This window comes from Cydia fagiglandana, chromosome 2, assembly GCF_963556715.1.
Source record: "Cydia fagiglandana chromosome 2, ilCydFagi1.1, whole genome shotgun sequence".
Lineage (NCBI taxonomy): Eukaryota > Metazoa > Arthropoda > Insecta > Lepidoptera > Tortricidae > Cydia > Cydia fagiglandana.
The window spans coordinates 12275884-12299774 of record NC_085933.1 but is presented as its reverse complement, the minus strand read 5'-3'; the positions used below and the strand labels follow the sequence as shown (position 1 = coordinate 12299774).

At 37.5% G+C, this 23891-nt stretch overlaps 4 protein-coding genes across 5 annotated transcripts in view; 2 read left to right on the top strand and 2 right to left on the bottom strand.

The window, feature by feature from the left end:
* Positions 1–16234, top strand: part of LOC134676421 (vacuolar protein sorting-associated protein 4) — a 517731-nt gene extending 501497 nt beyond the window's left edge. The window contains exons 1-2 of one of the 2 annotated variants that reach the window (XM_063534816.1): positions 13101–13251; positions 14670–16234. In XM_063534816.1, the coding sequence (XP_063390886.1) occupies positions 14683–15999 (1317 nt within the window). In that variant the 5' untranslated portion in view covers positions 13101–13251; positions 14670–14682 and the 3' untranslated portion in view covers positions 16000–16234. Of the gene's footprint in view, positions 1–13100; positions 13252–14669 lie in introns of those variants that run through there. The other variant, XM_063534825.1, reaches the window with a different exon arrangement.
* Positions 598–1046, bottom strand: LOC134679622 (U6 snRNA-associated Sm-like protein LSm8). Its single transcript, XM_063538574.1, has one exon. The coding sequence runs from the start codon at positions 918–920 to the stop codon at positions 630–632; it is 291 nt and encodes a 96-aa protein (XP_063394644.1). The 5' UTR covers positions 921–1046; the 3' UTR covers positions 598–629.
* Positions 1290–2358, top strand: LOC134679621 (putative peptidyl-tRNA hydrolase PTRHD1). The gene is made up of 2 exons (XM_063538573.1): positions 1290–1672; positions 1832–2358. The coding sequence occupies exons 1-2, from the start codon at positions 1484–1486 to the stop codon at positions 2018–2020; spliced, it is 378 nt and encodes a 125-aa protein (XP_063394643.1). The 5' UTR covers positions 1290–1483; the 3' UTR covers positions 2021–2358.
* Positions 16235–17579: 1345 nt separating the features above from the next.
* LOC134672649 (uncharacterized) lies at positions 17580–23437 on the bottom strand. The gene is made up of 6 exons (XM_063530610.1): positions 23430–23437; positions 22866–23091; positions 21732–21867; positions 19701–19834; positions 18485–18644; positions 17580–17700 (listed from the first exon to the last, which is right to left on the bottom strand). The coding sequence occupies exons 1-6, from the start codon at positions 23435–23437 to the stop codon at positions 17609–17611; spliced, it is 756 nt and encodes a 251-aa protein (XP_063386680.1). The 3' UTR covers positions 17580–17608.
* Positions 23438–23891: the final 454 nt, after the last annotated feature.

Genomic DNA, 23891 nt, shown 5'->3' with positions numbered 1-23891 from the left:
GATTGTCACTGTGACAAAGTACGAAATGGGTCGGCATTTAAATTCCTTGACTGTACTACCATAATTCTGATGACAATGCAACAATATGCTAATACGGAGCTGATCTGATGATGCAGTCAGAAGGTAGCAAATGGAACTCATTAATGAAAAAACACAAACACATCGAGTTTTGGGTTCATTATAAAGGTCTTGAGCAGTTCATAGACATACAAATGAGAAATACAGTCAGCAATAAAACAAAACCTCTGGTTTTCAGTCCCCCGAAACTTGTTTGAAAATATTAAAACCAAAAACATGTAAGAACCGGAAGATTATCTGAATATAGAAATGTATTGACTATCTCAAAATCTTTGAAAAGTTATGGCTGTTGCTTATTTACTCAATAAATAGTAAAAAATACATATAGCGCTAACAATAATCTAAATTATTATCAATATATTTCCTGAGTTAGATCTTATAATGTTAAAACATAATTTGGTATGGTATCATTTGATAAGTAAGCATTTAAATCAATGGTTTGGTCTGCAGGTTTACGCAAACAGTCCATCTAGTAAAATTTAAATAATGATAATTTAAGATTAAACATAAAACACACTGTAAATTAGAAATAATGTTTATTTATTATGAAGTTAATGCGCTATTACACCTAAAGGTTCAGCTTTAATATTGCCAAGGTCCAGTCTGCTATCAATGGATTCGTCTATTTGTCCCACGATTGCCACATTGTCGCCTCGGATGATGTGCAGCCCGAGCACCACCTGCGCTACTCCAGTAGACGAAGAAAATACTCTTTCATGGGATTCGTCTAATATTATGTTTATTGTTTGGTCGAAGCCCTTCAGCGTGCCAATGAAATTACGTCCATCGGATGTTATGACAGACACTGTTTGGTTCACGTAGTTTTCGAGGCCAGATGCCATTTCTAATATTAGATTACACGGTTTCTTCTTTATTGGATGGTCAGAATGCTTTTGCAGCTTTCGCTTTTTTGTAGTTCACAAAACAAGATCCACGATTTTGCGGTGTTTTTGACATGACAGTTTGTCACTTGAACAAGTGTCACTGTCAGTGTGGCAATGTTGCCAGATGACGAAAAGCGGGAGTTGCGCTTTGAAACCGTATTTTTATTAAAGTTATATTCTAACAGCTTTTATACTGCTCGTTGATCTAGACGTCTAGACTGGCTTTACTGGCGAAATTCAGTTTGTGAGGTTTGAGCGTCTGTTAATAATTCGCAACCAATCTCGTTCTATTTACAAATGTCAATTTTGACAACTATTTCATGTGAAATGTTAATGGGTGCCGACTGTATTGTGTTAAATAAACAATTGTATCGTACAAACAGCTTATGATTACGGCGGCGTTATTAAGAAATTTATAAAATAAAGTTTATACATATATATAATTGACCGTACAGGAAGTTGATAAGTATTCTTCAATTTAAACGTTTACGTTACAGGTGAAGTCCGAAAGAGTTTACACAATGTCTAATACAATAGTTCAATATGTTTTGTTGCGTAGTGATTTGTTGAAAGAATTGGGTTGGTCTATTGGATCATTGGTAGCACAAGCATGCCATGCAGCTACGGCAGTGTTACACCTTTACAAAGACGACGAGCAGACAGTATGTTATTTGAACGATTTAGACAATATGCACAAGGTAGTTTTAGAGGTTAGTAATATTAGAGTCCTACCTACCTATATAAATGATTAATTATAAAATTCATATATGAAACGTCTAAACTAAAGATTATTAAAATGACCTATAAGTAAGTACGTTTTTACTAGAGACTCTTAACAAATAGTGTTAATGTAGTCATTTCTGTGACAGGTTCCAAATGAAGAAACACTGAAGAAATTGGCTGAGAAACTGAAAGAAAATGACATAGCTCATAAGTTATGGATTGAACAACCAGAAAATATAGCCACATGTCTCGCCTTGAAACCGTACCCAAAAGATGAGGTGAAAAAATTTGTAGGAAAATTTAAATTATACAAAGCAACACTGGAGACTTCATAATAGTAGGTATAGTTATATTTTTATAAAATACCAAAATAAATAATCAGGAAAGTAATCAAAATTATCTACTTATTATTTTTATTGTTCCAACATTTTTATTTTTTGGTACTCGTCAAATAACTAAAACTCGAATTGTCAGACTTGTAAGTTCATGGATGCATAAATGAAAACTTACATATCTGATTCTATACATTTATAAATTATGTATTAAAAAAAATCTTTATACAATTGTAATATATTAAGAATAAATAACATAATACTTTTTATTTTCTCTTACTTCCTTGGTATTTTCTTAAATTAAATGTATTGTTGGTATCAATATTAAACATTTAACACAAGATATTCAGATTTTTCTCCGTGCATTCCAAATATACGCTATTCTAGGTTAAATATTAACATAGCTATAATTTAATTAATTATAGGTACATATATGTATATGAAATAATTCAAATCATATTATGTAGCAATCATACAGCGCGCCATTTTAAACAAACTATATCTCAATAATGAAATCTATACGAATCAATAACGAAACGAACTAAACTTACTAAAAACAACTTCAATTAAAAGTGTTACCATTGAAATAACACAACCACAAAGATATGTGTAATAAACTCCGGCTATGTCATGAAATAACACTGGTTTAGAAATATTATGTTTATTTTTGTAATACTTTAGTTTGTTCATATGACTATATGTTGATATAGACCTGTGCTGTAATCCAAAAGCAATGACGTGACGTTCAAGAAAGCGTATTCGCTTTAAATTAGGGTTACCTTTCCTTAAGTAACCTGTTGTGAATATACGGGAATATGGAACTACCACCTGGTGTAGCGTTGCTTCACCTTTATCATCGTAAAACTCTGCTTTATAGTAAAGGTAACTCAACGTAGATACAACAGTGAACCGTTTTCTTTCATATGCAACTGCTTTTAGAGCGTCAAGGTCGTTTTTACATATTGTGCTCTTCTGTACTAATCCTCCCATATCTAGCTCCGCGCTTCCCTTCATATAATTATATGCAGCTGTACTTAAGTGCAATTTATAGTTTTGGCTTAGTATTTCGGGCAAGGAATTAACTTGGTTAAAATACATCGGTGTTGTAAATATACTTGTTAAGTCGCTTTGGTAGAAACTAATAATTAGCCAAGCAAATAAAGCCCATGATAAGACAAAACATGTAATCTTTTTTTTAGGCGGGTTATTAGTTAAGTAACTGAACATATCTAATGTCGTTAAAGCTAAGTAGTACAAGTCCCTGTTAAAACTAAACTGTATAAAATATGCTACTAGAGTCACACATACAAACGCTAGGGATATTAGTCCCCATACCAATGGGTTAAACACTTTGTACATAACTTCCCATTTTTCAATTTGCCTTGCTTTTGGTACTATTAACACGAAATCGTCAAAAAAATGAGGGTAAGTAAAATCAAAAACTTGCAATCTGTAATGGGACAGAATCGTTCCTCCCAAAAGATAGTCTATAGCACCTCGTTGAAGCAATCCAAGAAAACCTGAAGCTGTGTGATTTTCACAAACCAAGCCATTTCTAGTCAAATTTGAATTATATGAAATGGAAATATTAGTGAAATTAATTCTCTTTAAAATTCTTATGAATTCTTCTTCATATCCAAATGGCTCGTCGTGGGTATCCAATGGGGTAAATACGAGTGGCACCAAAATGCTCACTATCACAGATATATTGCATCCCGAGTACGGTGTTTTATGTCGTTCTTCCAAAGAGGCTTTAATATCTGCCCAAATAGGTGAATTCTCTGACGAAAGACTATCACATTTGTACTCCTTAATAGCATTAACAGTAAAATTACAATGTTCACCAAGTTGAAAATCATAAAAAAATTTATAATCATGAAGCACAAGTACTGTTTTGAAAACGTATAAATAATGTAGCTTTCTGAAAAAATCTTCTTTGCAACAGCTAAAGTGTTTGACTGTTAAGAAAAATATTGCACTGGGATTCCAATATATATCCTTTATTAAATCGTCGAATCCGTTTTCGCACTCTTCGAGGTTATCGCAATGAACAACATAAGCTTCGTTGTGCTGCTTAAGTCTTGTAGCCAAAAATGTCCTCATCTGAGTTTTAATATTCAACGAATAAATATAATCCAGGAATTTGTTGTTCTTAACATTGACTATAGTTATATATTTTAACGCTGCTGTGTTTTTAATAATTTTCAAAGAACATTGGTTATTGTTATGTTCTTCGTCTTCAATCAATTGTGCTAACATGGCCGGTTTTATAGCGCTTGATGACTGTATCAAACAAATGGTTGTTATAGGCAATATGCCTGTAATGAAGTAAATTAAATTAGCCATAGGTACCTAAATATATCTCTTGAAGTTACTTCTTTGTGTTAAAATGCATTGCGAGCGACTCATCGCCCTCAAGCTTACTTGAAACTTGTACATTAATAAATACACACCTACACGTAATAAATCAGGCTCTTACCTTACAAATTACAGTACCCACCTACATTTTCGGGATCCGTCACATAGAAATAAAAACTCATTTTATAAAGAGTTAGTTTTTTATTGAAAGAGCTTTATTTAGCTATAATTACACCCCAGAATGAATATAAGCGAAATGGTCGGGAAACTATTTTCTTTTTAGAAACATTGTATAGAGCATATGGGAATAATTAATGGGATTTTCTCTGAAGTTAAAAGGTAAACCCTTATTATCCTCGCAGGTGCTTATGAGTTATAATACCAATTATTTGTGATATTATTTGTTCTGTTTATTATTGTTTTAAATAATAAGACTATATTTTATCGCTTGCTTGTTTAATTATTTTAAATCACGTGTGAAGACTGTGTTACTTTTTAAATCAATAAAATATAAACATGGGTAAGTAGGTATATGATATGGCGATGGCGCCACGCTAATATTTTTGGATCTATGACAAAAAATTACTGGGTTTTAGATATGTATAAAAATAAATTCTGCGGAATCCTCGTAACGCATTTTATAAATACCTACGCGTTGGTTAGTATATCACTCCAATTATGGCCAAAGGGCAAAGTTAATCAATTTTATTGTGTCTACAATTTGTCCATCCAAAGTATTTCCGCCTATCTAAGTATTATAATTTAGTAACGTTGTAGTACTTCAGGTCGTTGCGCCACAGTAGTAAGTAAGTTATTAAGTATAGTACATTGTGATACAAGCGTGCTACTTTGGTCATTACACACAAGTAGGGTTGCCATACGTCCGGATTTGTCCGGACATGTCCGGATTTTTGACCCTTTGTCCGGATTGCGGCTGGACTTGGCAAGTGTCCGGATTTTTAGAAATGACCTTATAAAAATAAAATGCGCGCGCGGGGAGGGGGCTACGGGAACGGGCGAAGGGAAAGGGAAAAGTAGATCCACGATACAGTATACCGCAGAGAGCAGCGCGCCGCCGGGACGTCGTTCAAGGTACGCCAAATCTCTGCTACAAGAAATGTTCGGATTTTTAGGGTGATGTCAGGATTTTTATCAGGACATTTAATTCTTCCATATGCAACCCTACACACAAGGCGATATTGTGCGCGCGAGCTGTAAGCGCCATAGACGCTTTTGGCGCTTAAGTCCTTTATGGCAATTTCTGCATTTTGTAAAATTTCCAAAATGTGGATCGTCAAAAAAAGAACATTATTATGGGAAAGGACTAGGTGTAGACTTCATATTTACCTATGTGTACTAAATAAATAAATAAATATATCTTTATTTCAGACCCAGAAGTCCATAATTATATGGTTAGTTACATTAACTTAAAAGCTATGTTAGTTACCTACACTATGTTTAATTAATTTTACAATACTAGGCCCAGTACCTACTTGGCATAGGTCAAAGTAGACCGGACCTGCTCCATCCAATGCCACATTATGGGGCAGCTAAATCTGTCCGGAATCACCTTCAGAATGCTGTTTCGACTTTCCCTTACGCGACACATTAGCGACGTAATTTTTAGTGTTCCGTACAAAACTTTGTTCACGGAACACTTATGGGATCACTTCGGTCTTGCAAATTAGTTAAATGCGTTTTTCTCAGAGACCGTTTCACGTAGATACCTAAAATTTGGAACAGTTATAGCAATTACCACCATTATTATATTGCAAATAAAGTTTAAATTTCGAACGGGCTTTCCAACCAATGGACTAGGTAGGTATCTCAAAAATCTGTAAAATTCAAATTAAGAATTCCGTTCTTCACTGTCGTGTTTTTTACCTACTAGATACCTACCTAGTCCATTGGTTGGAAAGCCCGTTCGAAATTTAAACTTTATTTGCAATATAATAAGGTTGTATTTTGTAGATCTCTCTCATACTTATAGTAGGCTATTCAGATAAATTAAATATCCCACAAAAATAAGCAAGCAGAATTAAACTTTGTGTCAAAGACATAAGTCATAAATTTCAATGCCAAAGTTTTAACTTAGGATGTTTCTTATTAAAGCTACTGATTAATATGATATGACCAGTGTAAGCATTAGTTAGCTAGCCCTAAGCAACCAAAGACCGGGCTCCAGTTGAAAAACTAATAAAGATAAAGTTAAGCTGATAATTTTTCCGCCGCCTCCATGCTTCTTTAAGTTGGGTATTGACTGGTCAGTTGCCTATTAGCTATAGTTTTCGCGAAAATCGCCAGGACCGAGGTGAAATTTTTTGTATGAAAACTTGCAACTTTAAATGCATTTTTAATCGAAACTATTGCACTCTAAAATGAAGTCAAAATCAGTCCATCGACTCAATTTTTTGCAAGCTTTCTAATGGTACCACACACGATTCTTACAAATAAAAAAAATTCAGCCTACCCCTCTCAACCCCCTAAATTTCCCCCTTAAATAAGAAATAAGCAGTTTTGACTTATTTACAATATGAGTGGTGGTAATTGCTATAACTGTTCCAAATTTTAGGTATCTACGTCAAACGGTCTCTGAGAAAAACGCATTTAACTAATTTGCAAGACCGAAGTGATCCCATAAGTGTTCCGTGAACAAAGTTTTGTACGGAACACTAAAAATCTGTTTCCTCAGGTAGGTTCGTTAGTTACCTTGTGTCCCTCAGAGCGGAAATAGGAGCCCCGCGAAGCGGGGCTCCGTCGACTTGTTGGCGGGACGAAATGGCTTAATAAACTACATGAAAAATAAGAAATGGAGGGGAAATCAGTAAGCCAAATAAAAAAGAATCCCCAGGTAGGGAGACAAGCATGCAATTTGTTTTGTTTAATTTTATAACTATTGACAATATGACTAAAAAAAATATGGTGGAAAACGTTATGTAATGGACTAATGGTATACCTCCTGGACTTTGAATATTAAGCCCGCTCCACACTCGTGCGCGAATCGCGGCGCGAAGCCGCGAACGCGAGTCTGGAGTCGATTTCGCATATCAGCGAACTAGACTCCACACTCGCGTTCGCGGCTTCGCCCGCGATTCACGCGCATAGTCTGGAGGGCACTTCATGAGTAACAAATTTTATGACTAACAATAATAATGACCTGCAAAAATCGGATATGCAATTTATATTGTTCAAATTTATGACTATTGACAATATGACTAATAAAAATTATGATGGGAAACGTTATGGACTGAATAAATCGGGACAAATTCGGGCCTTCGGCCCTACGCGGAGCTCGGCCTTCGGCATTCGTTATCGTGAACGTAATTTACTTTGTATATATCTCTTTTGCACTAATATGTCAGTACGAGCGAGATGCATAGAAAGTAAATTACGTTCACGGTAGCGTTTATGTCAATGCCAAACTGATGGTAGCCATACGGAACACTAAATGCCTCGAGCTATCTCGGGCTTGGCCAAATTATTTTACGCATAATCGCGTGAAAATCGTCCTTGTGTGCTTGGGCGAACATTCCTGACGCGCTGCACCATTTTGGAAGTCTCAACAGCACTCTGAAAGCGTTGTTGTATTGAATGCGAAGGGCGTTGTAGGCTCGTTTTGTATACCGAACCCAAAGACCGCTAGAGTAAAAAGACTGGCTATAAGCTTTAAATAGTGTTATTTTAACACATTTATTGCCACCCAGCCAAACAAGACGTCCGCGCCAGGCCACAACAATTTCGTCATATAAAGCAATAGTACCACGATCCCGACTATCGGGTCGTCCGGCCTGGGAACGAAATCATAAAATACCCGATAGTCGGGTTTTTGGCACTAAATGTGTCTTCCACGGAACATCTAGCAAATCTTCGAGCCAGCATATTACTCCTCACCGACAACGCCCTTCGCTCTGTCTCGATATCACTATCATCATACAGATCATTTGTTATAATGTGACCCAAGTATTTTAAGCGATCCACTACTCTAAATACAACCCCGCCAAGCGATACTGGAGGGATAAAATATGGTTTTATTCTTCCCGCCTTGAAAACCATCACTCCACTCTTGGCGGCGTTGTATACGAGTCCATGTGCGGCGGCATACTTCTCGCACTGGGCTTCTAAGGGCCCCGATAGACGGACTTAGCAGCACCATGTCATCTGCGTAGCTTATATTGTTAACACAAGTGTTTTCAATATAGCATCCTGCATGCATGCTGCTAAGTTCGTCTATCAAGTCGTTCATATACAAGTTAAACAGCTTCGGAGACGTAAAGCCCCCCTGTCTGACACCACATTCAAGCCTATACTCCGCGGACAGTGACTTGGCCCACCTGACCTGGTTTGTCTGATTCTGGTACCAAAACTTCTGTACAGTCGTCCGGAATACCTGCCTCCTCCATTTTCTTCCAAAGCATATTATAATCAACCCTGTCAAACGCTTTGGAAAGGTCGAGGAAGCAGGCATAAATTGGAGTTTTCCTGTCCGTGTAGTACCCGACAGTATGCTTGAGGCACATGATGGCACTTTCTGTAGATAACCCAGTTCTGAACCCAAACTGGGTGTCATGGATGCTTAGGTACTTATCTAATGTCGAGTTCAGCATACTGTCGAGCACCTTCGCAGCAGTGGTGGCAAGAGAGATTGGCCGATAGTTCCCCGTGCCCGACAGGTCACCAGTCTTGTTTTTAACGATGGGGACCACAGTTGTATTCATAAGAGCTGCAGGCAAGTATGAATGGCCTATACATAAATTGAGAAACATAGAGAGCACTCTTTCGCCATAATATTCCAACACCGCCATAGGGTCGACCACTAAGCATTCCTGATTCAATGTCCACCGCCTACTACATACAATACAACTATAATCTGGGGCCCATTTCTCGATCGATATTAGTCTAATATTATTAGTGTGTTGTCATGGCAACCCATACGATGTGACAGTTTGTGGACTAAAAATATTAGTCTAATATCGTTCGAGAAATGGGGCCCCTGTCATCATCGGAGTTGTTATCGTATCAATATCGTTAGATCGTCTGTTATTAGGGCCTCTCCGATTTGCTTTACAAAGCCATTCCATTACAGACGGGCGCACTAAACTGAGCTTGGTCCAGTCCGAGGCCTGTCCGATCGTATGGAAGGTGGTCCACCATACGTCCGTTAGCCCCTATACCCACGGGCGCTTTTACAACGCGCGTTAAAAAAGCGTTTGAATGACACAAATGGATAACCATGTATGTATTCACACGACAGCGGTGGCGCTTTTTATTATTTATTTATTTTATAAGTCAAATAAGTAGCACAGCACACAGTAAAACCAAGGAACTGTGAAACTAAAATATAATACAATACAAAGAAACAATACATGAGAATTAATATGGAATAAATACAAGTTTTAAACATTGGATTTGAGAAACATTGGATTGGATTTTTATCAAGTGTTGTTGGATATTCGACTTTAAGCCTTGGTCGTTAAATCGAATTTAGAGTGCGGACAGATTCAAGCGCTTTTTTAATGCGCGTTGAAAAAGCTCTCGTGCGAATGGGGGCTAATTCAAGACCAAAAAAAGTAAGACAATGTTGTCACTTTTTACTACGTCTTGTATCTATGTAAAAATTAGTAAATAAAAGTAGCTACTTTTTTAAATAGTAGGAGTAAAATTACCAATAAATAAATTATCTTACCCCGGCTACTCATGTAACGATAAATCGTTACGATAAAACTGTGCAGTCCGACTGTGCAGATAAATCGAACCGTGTGTATGACAAATCGTTACGATAATCGACATACACACGGTTCGATTTATCTGCACAGTCGGACTGCACAGTTTTATCGCAACGATTTATCGTTACGTGAGTAGCCGGGTTTAGAGTGATTATTTAAAGCCATAACACACCATCGCACCGCACCCAGGTCATTGTGCGACGCACCGATAAGTAAGAGCGAGAAAGAAATATCGCTTTCTCGCTCATACTTATGCGTGCGTTGCACAATGACCTTGGTGCGGTGCGATGGTGTGTTAGCTGCTTTACAAAAAGGAATTTACTATTTTACAAACAAATTATTGCAGTGGCAACATTGTCTTACTTTTTTTGGTCTTGAACATAGACATAATATATATATAGACGGTGTCTCAGCGAGCTGTCACTGTTGCCACTTTTGTTTAGTGTACGATTAACAATGAGGCCCACGTTGCTGTAGCCATGTCGATAAAGTCATATCGATAAACTATCGACATTTCTTGCAATTTTAATTTTACTTCAAAGGCTTAACGATACCTAAAATGACCAAAAACGCTTTTATTCTTTATTGCGGTTATCAGATCACAATTTTATAGTCACGCCCCAGCAGGGAAACAAGGGAAAGTTCAGATATTTAATTAAAATACATAAATACCTCCTAAAATAGGTGTTCCGCAATAATTGAATTATATTATTATATTATAATATATTCATTATCCATTAGCATTTCAATTATGTTTATGTTTAACGAAGATATTGAAGCTTCAATTAATCGCTATTTCGTTCCGCTGTGTAGCGTTTATCGATATATAACATGATTAAAATCGACTTTTCACATCCCTAAAAGAGCACACATATACGCTTTTACGCACACATACACAGCCTGGGCACATCAAGAAAGGCAACACTTGATTTGAAGTCCACCTTGTCAACAGTATGGTTGTCCTTTTTTGACAAACGGCATTTTAAAAGAGCGAGGAGAGAGAAATGATACTAGTTGCTGCGTCGTGAAAGAGAACAGAAAAGGTTGGGCCCTTGGTCTTGAATTAAGTAGCTAACCCCGGCTACTCACGTAAAGCCCCCTCCAGACTATGTGCGTGAATCGCGGGCGAAGCCGCGAACGCGAGCGTGGAGTCGATTTCGCTGTCTGCGAAAATCGACGCCACACTTGCGTTCGCGGCTTCGCGCCGCGATTCGCGCACGAGTGTGGAGGGGGCTTAACGATAAATCGTTGCGATAAAACTGTGCAGTCCGACTGTGCAGATAAATCGAACCGTGTGTATGACAAATCGTTACGATAATCGACATACACACGGTTCGATTTATCTGCACAGTCGGACTGCACAGTTTTATCGCAACGATTTATCGTTACGTGAGTAGCCGGGGTAACACACTATCGCACCGCACCAAGGTCATTGAGGGACGCACCCATAAGTAAGAGGAAGAAAGCGATATCTCTTTCTCCCTCTTACTTATGGGTGCGTCCCTCAATGACCTTGGTGCGGTGCGATAGTGTGTTAGCTACTTTAAGGCCTCAAGACCGCTCCAGCATCTGCGAAATCGCGATGCTTTTTAAACTCTTTTTCGTCTCGGACTTATAATATTCCTTCCGGCGTTCCACAAGGCTCCCACCTTGGCCCTATATTATTCAATATATTTATAAATGATTTGCCCGTCCAACTTCATCACTCCATCCCGTTCATGTATGCAGACGACCTCAAATTCGCTAGAGTGGTAAATTGTCCTTCTGATGTCGTCCTTCTCCAGGCTGACATTGACAGACTTAACAAATGGTGTTCAGAAAATGGTATGTCTCTCAATGCCAAAAAATGCTCGTCTATTAGTTTTACTCGTAAAATCAATACAGTTTCTTCATCATATCATATTGCTGGCGAATGTCTTCCTAAAGTGCAAACCATACGTGACCTGGGAATTATTTTTGACACAAAACTCACGTTCGTTCCTCACATCGATGCAATAGTAAAAAAAGCTTCATGTATGTTAGGATTTGTCATAAGAAACGGAAAGGTATTTCGTAAGATACAAACCAAAAAACTTCTCTATTATAGTCTAGTACGCAGTCACTTAGAGTATGGTAGTATCGTCTGGCGACCACATTATGCAACTCATTGTCTTCGGATTGAAAGATTGCAAAAAAGATTTATGTGGCACTTGTCTCGATCGGTAGGTCTTGCGAATAGATCTTTCTCTTATAAGGATAGGTTAAAACATTTTAAAATGTTATCCCTTGAGAACCGTAGAGATCTACTGGATTTAAAATTTCTCACTAAGCTTTTAAGAAATAACATAGATTGTCCACAACTTTTGAGTAGCTTTCGATTCTCAGTGCCTAGAAGAACACCGCGTTTTGCTATCAAACCACTGTCTCGCCCTAAGCGCCGAACTGTGTTAGGGTCAAACTCCCCGGTACCACGCCTGAGCAATTTAATCAATAAATATAGCAACAGATTCGATATTCACTTTGACTCTCTGACCAAAATTAGAAATTTATTCACTAGTAATTAATATATTTAGTTTTAATTCCATATTTATCTAGTTTATTCACTTAACCAGTTGACATCATGGTTGGGCTTTGCTCCTTATTCTACAATAATTGGCCTATTTTATAAAGCTACAAGTTACAATTTACAAGCGGAAGTCTCTTTCTAACCCTATGTGTTAGAACGAGACTTCCGCTTGTAAATTGTAACTTGTAGCTTTATAAAATAGGGCAAATAAGGTGTTTAAATGTGCCGGCTCTGTTGTTGACTTTGCTTTTTTTAATTATTTGCATGTGGTGTTTACCAGTAATTAGTTATACATTCAGCATGTTGTCATTGTTTGTATAGATGTAAGCTTCAATGTAATAACTGTTGGTGAACCTATAAATAAATAAATAAAATAAATAAACTCTCGTGCGTACCGGTCCTTAGGGTGACCTGGGCGATCACCACAGATCACCATTTTATTTATTTTGTGGTATAGTAACATTATATGATTGTGTCATTTCATTTTTCGTGACAAATAAATCTTATTTGGAAATCTGAATTTCTGTTTTCTTAAAAATTTACGCATTAATTGATTTCCTGTATTGTTTTTAAAGTGTTTGGGAAAAAAAATAACCAATTTGCTAATGGTACGTATTGTAATATAATGTAAATTTACTATTATACCTCACCCTTCAATCTTCTCATTACTTGTTCTCCTTGACGGTTCTTTAATCAGGAGGATAAATGCTTTTAGTCACAAGTGCATCAGTTAAACACCACAAACATGAACGACTAAGCGAACATCCTACTTATATTGATGGTGTCATGAACAGAGTACAGGTCTTGAGGAGCTGGTTCTACTGTTAAAGTCGATTTTACTAATCTAGTTTCTTACTAGGTGACTCATGGGTCATTAAGTATACTCCTGGTAGTATTGTGGAGAGGAGTTGGTGGTTTTTGGCTATGTTTATTATTTTTAGAGGAAAAGCTTTTAAATATATGCCAATTATTATTATCCCTTTTCCATTATCACTGTTACTGCTCATATCTTGAATATAATTGGCTTAGTTTGTTATAGCATTAATACATTTTTAAACAAACTTTTTAAATGTCTGTACAATAGAATTTGGAACCTTTTATTTTATTCTATAGCATCATCATTATGTTACCCGATATCAAGATTCTTTATTTTGTTACTAGCAAGTGCAGGCAAATGTTTATATTAACAGTTTTGAATGATTCGCGGTTAGTTTCATTAGATCTTCCGCGTTTTGAACATATTAACTCACACTTATAGACGGGTGTAACGCGAAATTTATTCCATTACCTTTATTTACCGACGATTCAACACAGGTGAATAAATTTCGCATAAGATACCTCCATCCAAGTGTGAGTTAATATGAATTTCACTAGACTTATACCGACTGGGATATGAACCGTGATGTAACATAATCACGGTTCATATCCCGGTCAATATAAGTCTAATATTTACAATACAATACAAATACTCTTAATTGCAATCGAAATACAAGCAGAGGTAAACAACAGGTGGTCTTATCGCTTATCTCTTACAGACAACCTTTGGGTACATTTAATTTATCAACTTTAGATTTTTTGGTAAAAATCCTCCTTGTGCTTAAAAATGTAGCCTATTTCACCCACATTTAAAGAAAAACAACTGACATCTCATTTACCAAAATAGTCTTAACAGTCTTGAACTCGTGACACTGAATCACTAGCCCTAGGAATGCTGTGGCAGTGAATATTTCTACCATATGCACCTTAGGGAGACGCCCTTAGCAATATCTACTTCTACTGTAAGAGTTTTTGCACCTCTGGGGTGCCTTAGGACAACAACTGTAAGAGTTTTACACCTGTTAAACGGCTACCGGAGTTCCAAGTCATATTGGAAATTCACTGTGACCCCATACTAAATTAATTTTTGTACTAAGCAGAAACTATTCCTATATCACTGTGTATGACCAAAGAGAACCTAATTTTTAAAACCCCTGTAATGTGTGTATGAATAATAATGAAAGATCGAATTCAATTTGTTTGTTTTCAGGTGAAAACTTACAATGGCTTCCTCTAACACTCTACAAAAAGCAATCGACCTTGTCACAAAAGCTACAGAAGAAGATAAAAACAAAAACTATGAGGAGGCCCTACGTCTCTATGAACATGGAGTTGAATACTTCTTGCATGCTGTTAAATATGAGGCCCAAGGTGAACGGGCTAAGGAAAGTATTAGAGCCAAATGCCTTCAGTATTTGGATAGAGCTGAAAAACTAAAAGAGTACCTAAAGAAGGACAAAAAGAAAAAGCCTGTGAAGGATGGTGAGTCCAAGAGTGAAGACAAAAAGAGTGACAGTGACAGTGATTCAGATGATCCCGAGAAAAAGAAATTACAGGGGAAACTTGAGGGTGCTATTGTTGTTGAGAAACCGCATGTTAAGTGGAGTGATGTTGCCGGCCTCGAAGCAGCAAAGGAAGCTCTGAAGGAAGCTGTTATCCTGCCTATTAAGTTTCCCCACTTGTTTACAGGCAAAAGAATACCTTGGAAGGGCATCCTTCTTTTTGGGCCTCCTGGTACAGGTAAATCTTATCTAGCTAAAGCAGTTGCTACTGAAGCAAATAATTCTACATTCTTTTCAGTTTCTTCTTCAGATCTTGTATCTAAATGGCTTGGTGAATCAGAGAAGTTGGTCAAGAACCTATTTGAGCTTGCTCGTCAACACAAGCCGAGTATCATTTTCATTGATGAAATAGATTCTTTATGTTCATCACGTTCCGACAATGAATCTGAATCCGCCAGGAGGATTAAAACTGAATTCCTTGTACAAATGCAGGGTGTAGGAAATGATATGGACGGTATCTTAGTTCTGGGCGCCACTAATATACCATGGGTTCTTGATGCTGCGATTAGACGACGTTTCGAGAAACGTATTTATATTGCTCTGCCAGAGGAACATGCTCGATTGGACATGTTCAAGCTTCATCTAGGAAACACAAAACACATGTTGACTGAGCAAGACATGAAAGTCTTGGCTGCAAAAACTGAAGGCTATTCTGGAGCTGATATAAGCATTGTAGTGAGAGATGCTTTAATGCAGCCAGTCCGTAAAGTGCAATCTGCAACACATTTCAAGAAAATTTCTGGGCCTAGTCCTAAAGATCCTAATCTCATTGTGAATGATCTTTTAACACCATGCTCTCCTGGTGATCCCGGGGCTATGGAGATGACTTGGATGGAGGTACCTGGTGAAAAATTGGGTGAACCTCCAGTTACAATGTCAGACATGCTTCGATCGCTAGCCACGTCTAAGCCTACCGTCAATGATGATGACATGGTTAAGTTGAAGAAGTTCATGGATGACTTTGGTCAGGAAGGTTAAAAATAATGTTTAAAGTTATTGAGCACTTAAATAATTTGTATCACATGTTGAAATAATTACTGTTAAGCTCCTGAATGTAACTAGCAAAATGTATGAATTTTATTTTACGCTTCACATGATGAACTGGGGTTTGACAAAATTACTTTTTTAATTTTCGATTACCACTTGGCAAAGAAAAATGGTGGTTGAATTACAATCGGAAGCAAATCTAGACATGCATTGCGACCTCGGATGTGCCTCGGATGTAAAAGAGTGGTTTTATAAAATTAAAATAGGATTTGTTTACTTGACCTATCTTACTTTAAAGTTGTTTACAGGGCCTTTTGTTTTGAGAATGTCTGTAATTTACATATTTATTTACATGAGCAGATCATCTAGATATTGAACAGCGCCTGTTTAACACATTCACTGCCTCGACCCGGTAGGCGAGTTTTCTATTCTCAAGCGTTTATTTGCTATATATGGGTTTTCCTGTGTTATCAGCTATGATGCCGAGCGAAGCGCTTAGCCCGTGCAGGCAGTGAATGCTAGCAGTTTAATACTAGTTTAAGATTAAATTGGTACGTAAACCTTTGCATTTGATTTTACGTAGGCATAAAAAACGGTACCTATTTCAATTAAATCACTTGTTTGTAGTAACTTATTAGGGCCCCCCACATCTGGCGTCTTTCGAGCGTCGGCGTCTACAATTCTATGGCCGACGTCGACGCAACGTCGGCGCAACTGCGCAGCGACGTCATTCCATCGTCCGTCCATAGCGCTGGACCGACGCCGACAGACGCCGATGCTCGGAAGACGCCAGATGTGGGGGGGCCCTTAATTGCTATAGTGTTTATTAGTTTTGGCTTGTTAGTAACGTGTTAAGCTGCAAGAAGTAGCTACACCCGTACCTAAAAATTCATTATTATATTTGCTACTTTTGATTGACACGATATAGTAGGCGTCATGCTCTTTAACAGCCCCAAGTTTTTATTATCTTCCGACGCAGCATAAGGTCTACTATTTTGGCTTATGCATTGCTTGTATCGTCGATAATATCCATATTTTATTTGTCTCGTATGACTGTATTTAAAAATTGTTCCATATATGTATATGTAGGTACTCCACTGGATGTAAGTAAATCTGATCATAACTGTTTTGTATTATAAAAAGAACTACTTATAGCAAACATCAAGTTAGGTATTATGCCGCGCATTGATGATGGGATTTGGTCGTTTACGGGCCTTTTCTAGTTTAGGGTTCCGTAGTCATAATGACAATGAGACCCTGTTTTGATTTGATTCGTATTCTCTGATATTAATTTGTCGATTGTAATATTCGTAATGCCTAGAAAGTCAACGGCTTCACGTTTTTCTCATTATAACAAGTTAATTAGGTAGGTCCCTTATATTATACTTATGTGAAATGTACTTTCATCTTTTATTTTTGTAATAATATTGTTAAGAGAGTATAAATAAATATTATTAAATAAAACACCTGTTGTTTATTATTGTTGTATCCCTCTTGTTTTTTAAAATAAAGTAGAAGGAAATTAAGTAACTAACTATATTTTATTTACATTAAATTATAATTATAATAAATAAAGGTACTTATTCTAATATTTACAGCATCATGACACTTTTGGGTAAATAATGCTCAGTATAGCGAGTGTTGTGATGACCACAAAACCGTAGTGTTGGAGACGGATAGAAGAGTTGATTTCTGTAAATAAAAAAACATATTATGCAAAGATCTTGTATCGGCTATATATAATATTTAATTGAAGGGTTTTAGGACAGTTGGCGATAAAAGCTTGTACCCAAAAAGTACTTTTTTGCCAAACAGTACATAGGTATTAATGTAGGCGGGTTGGTAATAAACTAATAAGTAATCCAGTTCCGAAAAGCACATTGATGCTTGGCAAATATTTACTTTTTGGGTAAGTACAAGCTTTTATCGCTGTTTTTTTCAACTAACTCAGAATGGAGACAACTCGTAACAACCCCAAAAACAAACAACGCAAAGTTTAACACAGAGTTCCCATGGCCACCTCTCTAATCTCTATCATCAAGTTCCATGTCATCATAATCCTACCTATTGCATTTCAGCTCAGCTCAAATTTAGTTAACTAACAGGGCGAGTTAAATAAAAGCTTGTAAAAAACAACATAACATCAAACAGGACAGAACGCAAGTTTTTTTTACTTTTGAAGTAAATAGGTACCTAACACCAGTAACACCATATACCAATCTATGCCTAACACTAGAATAAATGAGTTACCTAAGTCGTCTTATTTTCATATTTGTGAAAATCAGGCAATTCTGACATTTCTGACTTACAAAATAGTAACTGTTTTAATGATACGAAGTCATTAAAAAAATCCTCATCCTTAATTTATATATACGGTTGGTGGAAATTGGGTGCAGACTGGACCAAGGATGTCTTGTACATTTGAGAACGAACGCAGCAATATTTTATGTAGGGTAGGTACATAATATTGGTTTACCTATGATAATGCTTCTCTCCCTTCTATGCGTGCCTATGACGGCGATACATCGGAGCTTCATATTCGGTTTCGCCGGCGCCGTCAACCCCAGGGTGGACACCAGCAGCCCTTGCGGGGCAGGTTTGGCACCATACGCGATTAACCAGGAGCGCTTCGTTACCTGAAAAAAAAGAAAAAAATAGGTAAGTAGGTACTTAATATATTATATTACCTAAGGTGACTTAAATCTGAGGGTAGGTACCTACACTTCTTCTGAAATCAACGAAATTTGTATTAGGTAACGACAAAGTGTCGTGATTTGCGCCGGATGGGTTGAATGATGTGCAAATTATATTAAGTAAGTATGACGTGAGGGCAACGAGGCCGTTGCGAGACCACATGGTCTTTCATTGATCGTTCGACGATGCTAAGGAATGTGGGAACCGGCTAAAGATGGAATAGGTTATCGGTTTTCAGTAGATCGGTTCCGATTGATCGGAACGTAAGTACCTACCTAATCGCTGTTGTCTAGTCAGATACTTCGTACATGTACCTAATGTTGTTTACCTAGTGTTTGTTGCTATACTTAGTCTTGTTTGGTGAAAATTGCAAAAGACAAAAGTCATACTGGTTATCTACCTTCGCTCACGTTCACATGTAAAATAGAGTGTTTACGAAGAATACCTACGAAGACACACGAAGGTATATTATTTAGACAGTACACGCTACTTGGTGAGATAAGAAGACGTGGCCAGAATGTTGAATTAGATACTTACAAGATAAGTATAGGTATCTACCTATAATCGCACCTGACTATGAATGTCAGGTAGCACACTTTTACTTTAATTATTAGACAATTCATTAACTCTTTCAATTCCACCCTCCTTTGCACTCTCTTCAATGATGATTTCCGACATACGGAACCCTAATAAAAACTATCTTATGTCCTTCCCCGGAACTCAAACTATCTCCAAGTAAGTAAGTATACCAAATTTCAACTAAATCGGTTCAGCGGCTTAAGCGTGAAACAGAAGACAGACACACTTTCGCCTTTATAAAATTAGTATGGATTAATGTGTTAAATCATCAAACAAACGTTAAACGTCACAGCTAGAGGTAGGTACTTCATATAAAAATGAACTGTCGCAGGGACAGGGACCATCACTCGACGCGAGAGGGTAGGAATAATTTGTCAGCTGGAGAATCAACTTCAACGCACCGGTAAATATACACTAACCTTCTGTTCATCGATGAGCCATTGCAAGTCAGGCGCCGGGTACGCTTTGGCTGAGGAACAATTCACGTCCAGAGGCTCGTTGAGACGGTAGGGACGCTCGTGGCCTGTTATATATGGACTTTCGCGGGGAAAGTCTGAAATAGTAAAGAATGAATTTTGGATAAGCATATTTATGATATTAATCAAGGTTATATTCCGATGGTCATTCAGGTCACTGCAGCAGCGTGACCGTCAATGGCAACTCCGGTGCGTTCTAATTGCGACGCAAATGCAATTTATTAAAGAAACTGATACTGTATTTTTGTGCTCTGTAGGTACACATAGACCAATCAAATTAGATAAAAAAAAAACCGGGCAAGTGCGAGTCGGACTCGCGCACGAAGGGTTCCGTACCATAATGAAAAAAAAAACAAAAAAAAGCACAAAAAAAACCGGGCAAGTGCGAGTCGGACTCGCGCACGTAGGGTTCCGTACCATAATGCAAAAAAAAAACAAAAAAAAGCAAAAAGAAAACGGTCACCCATCCAAGTACTGACCACTCCCGACGTTGCTTAACTTTGATCAAAAATCACGTTTGTTGTATGGGAGCCCCATTTAAATCTTTATTTTATTCTGTTTTTAGTATTTGTTGTTATAGCGGCAACAGAAATACATCATCTGTGAAAATTTCAACTGTCTAGCTATCACGGTTCGTGAGATACAGCCTGGTGACAGACGGACGGACGGAAGGACGGACGGACAGCGAAGTCTGAGTAATAGGGTCCCGTTTTACCCTTTGGGTACGGAACCCTAAAAATCGTTTTGAGGAATTAATTCCCAGCAAGCTGGAAATCATTTTCATACCTTCATTTGCTCCTACTCGTAATCCGAGTTTGCTCAATCCCAGGAGCTAGATTTATGAAATCTTGCTCGCGTTATCCCGTCATTTTTGGCGGCCCATGGGAGCCTGGGGTCTGCTTGGCAACTAATGCCAAGACTTGGCGTGGGCACTAGTTTTTACGAATGCAACTGCCGTCTGACCTTCCAGCCCAGGAAATAAAGTATTAGACCTTATTGGGATTAGTTTGGTTTCCTCACGATCAAGCGACTGGTACTTAAATATCAAATGATTTTTCGAACATAACTTAGGTGGGTTAATGAAATGATATTAATAATTACAACGTCATTACCTTTATCTTATAACGAAGTCTAGTTCATCTATCTTCATCAATTAATTCAAGCGGAGCGACACTCAGAAACTAGCTTACCGCGCGTTTGATATAACTTATGAATTTTAAAGTGTCTGGGAGAGAGCGGTAAAATCTTAAGTCTAGAAAAGTTACCTAGATATGAGAGGACACTGCACAGCTGTCGAGTTAAGAGAACCATAATTTAAGTATTCGTTCAAAGGCGTCTCCTTAAGTGGGACGGCAAAAAAGTATTATATCCTCTGGTATCGAGTTATAGTTTGTGAGAGCAACTAAACCCGACTGAGCTGTGTTCGTAAGACGCATATGAGTGAATTGCAATTTTTTTTTTACTTAGCTACGCACCTGTAATTAGTCTAAAGTTAATTGATTCCAATTGTATTACGACAGTTAAGCCATTTCTATTTAAGTTAGATGCATGAAAGTGTGTTAGCCTGCGTATATTGTAGGTATGCTATATATAGACTTATATGCGTACGACTTAAGTACAATAAATACAATACAATTTACATATCGTTAATTTTCGTAACACAAATGAATCAATTAAGTTAAGGATAATCACAGCTGCTTAACTGCGCTTAGTTACGTAAAATTTTTTTGTCTCTATCTATACGTATCTATATCTATATGTATCTGTATGTATCTATGTATCTATTAATAAAGTCAAAATCATTCAATCTTCCTTTCCTTTCTTTCGTTTCGTACACAATTCAGGCTTTGGTGTGTTAAGGAGGATTTGAAGCATATGTTAAGCAATTTAATATGGCGCCAGAAACTCATGAATCCTATTTAATGAACAGTTCTAGCAATCATCGCACGCTTAGCGTGAAGGCTCGTCACTTACAATAGACTTCCATGTAGCCCTCAGCCTGAGCGGAGTAGAAAGAGGGCGCTTCCTCGGACACCTCGCAGCGGTACAGACCTCGGGAGCGCAGAGTGAGGTCTCGGAGGTGCACTCGCCGCGCGCTGGATTTGTCCAACTGAGAAACGAATAACTCAGATTGTCACAAAACATAAATTGTGGTGTATTCTCTCTACTACGGTCAATGCACTAATTAACGATAAGAAATTAAGAATGCCCCTTGCTTTTGTGTTTATTTTTATTTTTGACATGTGCAGTAAATAATAATAAAATAGGTGATATCCCATTACGTATAGTTACTATAGGTACATATTCGTATTATACATAGAGACCTTAAGCATCTACTCTAACTATCTAGCAGTTCAGGGAATTCGGGTGGAATAATAACACATTAGTAAGTAGGTACTTATACTTACGTAGGTAGGTTTACGTTTCTCTTGTAGTATTTGTGTGTGACAATTTCTAAACAAGTTTGTACTTACATCAAACAAGGAATTTATGCAATTTCTAACATTTTCAGTTGGCAAATTTGAACTTACGTTTCTGTTACTCAACATTTTCATAACTGTAAGCTCCTGCAATTTCTACAATAATTATTTTGAATCGCGTCGTGTATCGTCGGTTCGCATTGCGTTTTAATAATGTGCCTGAGGCTTGACACATCGCTGTATGTAGAGACGTTATTAAATACAGCATGTCAGATATTTAATTTTTACGCGCTTTGTTTTGTCAGGTATTGGTTGTACTGAGACTTTCATTTGAGTATAGCGTTTGAAAAACCTGTACATGTACATAACTAAATTCCTGATGAAAATTTACTATAAAAGTTGATGCTTTTGCTACATTTTACTAACGTACAGATATTACAGATTTTAAGAAGTAGAACGGTTTGAACATGCCTACAGGGTCCAGCCAGAACGCTTTAAAGTCCTATTTTATGATGTCCACAGATCTAGTGCAGTACAGGTTAACGCATAATAAAAAAGTTTATGACCCAAACAGCAAAGTGAACAATCAACTAATACGTGCCATACTGAAAGATTCTGATATATGATGACTTATTTTTTCTAAGTGGCCAGTCCAGGAATTTTCAGTACGCCCTAAGTAGTCACTTACGTCAACTTTGACTCCATCCAGCCTGTGAGCGTGCTGCGGCGGGCGGAGCCGCGGCATATACCGATAGAACTCCTCTGTGTCCCGGTACCACTTCACGGAGTAAAGTTTGCCGCCCTCTAAATCGTAATCACACGTTAATGAGGCAGAGTCGCCGCGCTGCTTTAGAGGTGGGACGGTTATACCTAGCACTCGCAGACACGACAGTCCTGTAGGTAGAAAATATCCCCTTTAGGTAGAGCATGTTCAAGTAAAATAGGTATCTAAAGATACAAATTCAAGCACAACGCAATATGTAGATTTTCAACTTTTGATAACAATACAAAATATATATGTTTCTACGGTTAGCGCTGAATTAAATAACCCTGGAAATTCCCAACTTTAGTATCAAATTATCAACGATAAATGCTGCATTCACCAATCATTGTCAAAGCAAAGTTCTGTTATTGTCACAAACATCACAGTCGGATTTAATTAGCTCTAGTAAATTGACAATGGCAGGTGGCAATTGCTTAATATTTGAATAGAACAAGTACCTACATTATCGCAGAGGCTGGGAAATGGCACCTCGTCATGGTCATGTAAATACACGCGGCTGTAATAATTGTCTGTTCGCATTGATTTCTCTCTTTTTTTATTCTAACGGGAAGCGCCGTTGGTTATTGCGATAATGGACACTTTTCATACGTACATTGGGATTATCGCGATAATCAACAGCTTTTCTCGTTAGTGTGGCCCAGTAACATAATGGATTTTATTTCAACTTGCCGGCTGCAATAAATCAGTACCTACAAGAACGATTTTTTTCTTGTATATATTCCAGTCACCACTAGATCGCACACATACACACACACACACACACACGCGCGCACACACACACACACACACACAGTTTCGATATTTACTACATTTTACTTACATCGTGAGGACACCTGCATAGGTACATCTCATACATTTGCGAAGAAATTCAAAAGGTGTATGTGAAGTCTCCAATCTGCATTGGATTAGCGTGAGGACTATAGCCCATGC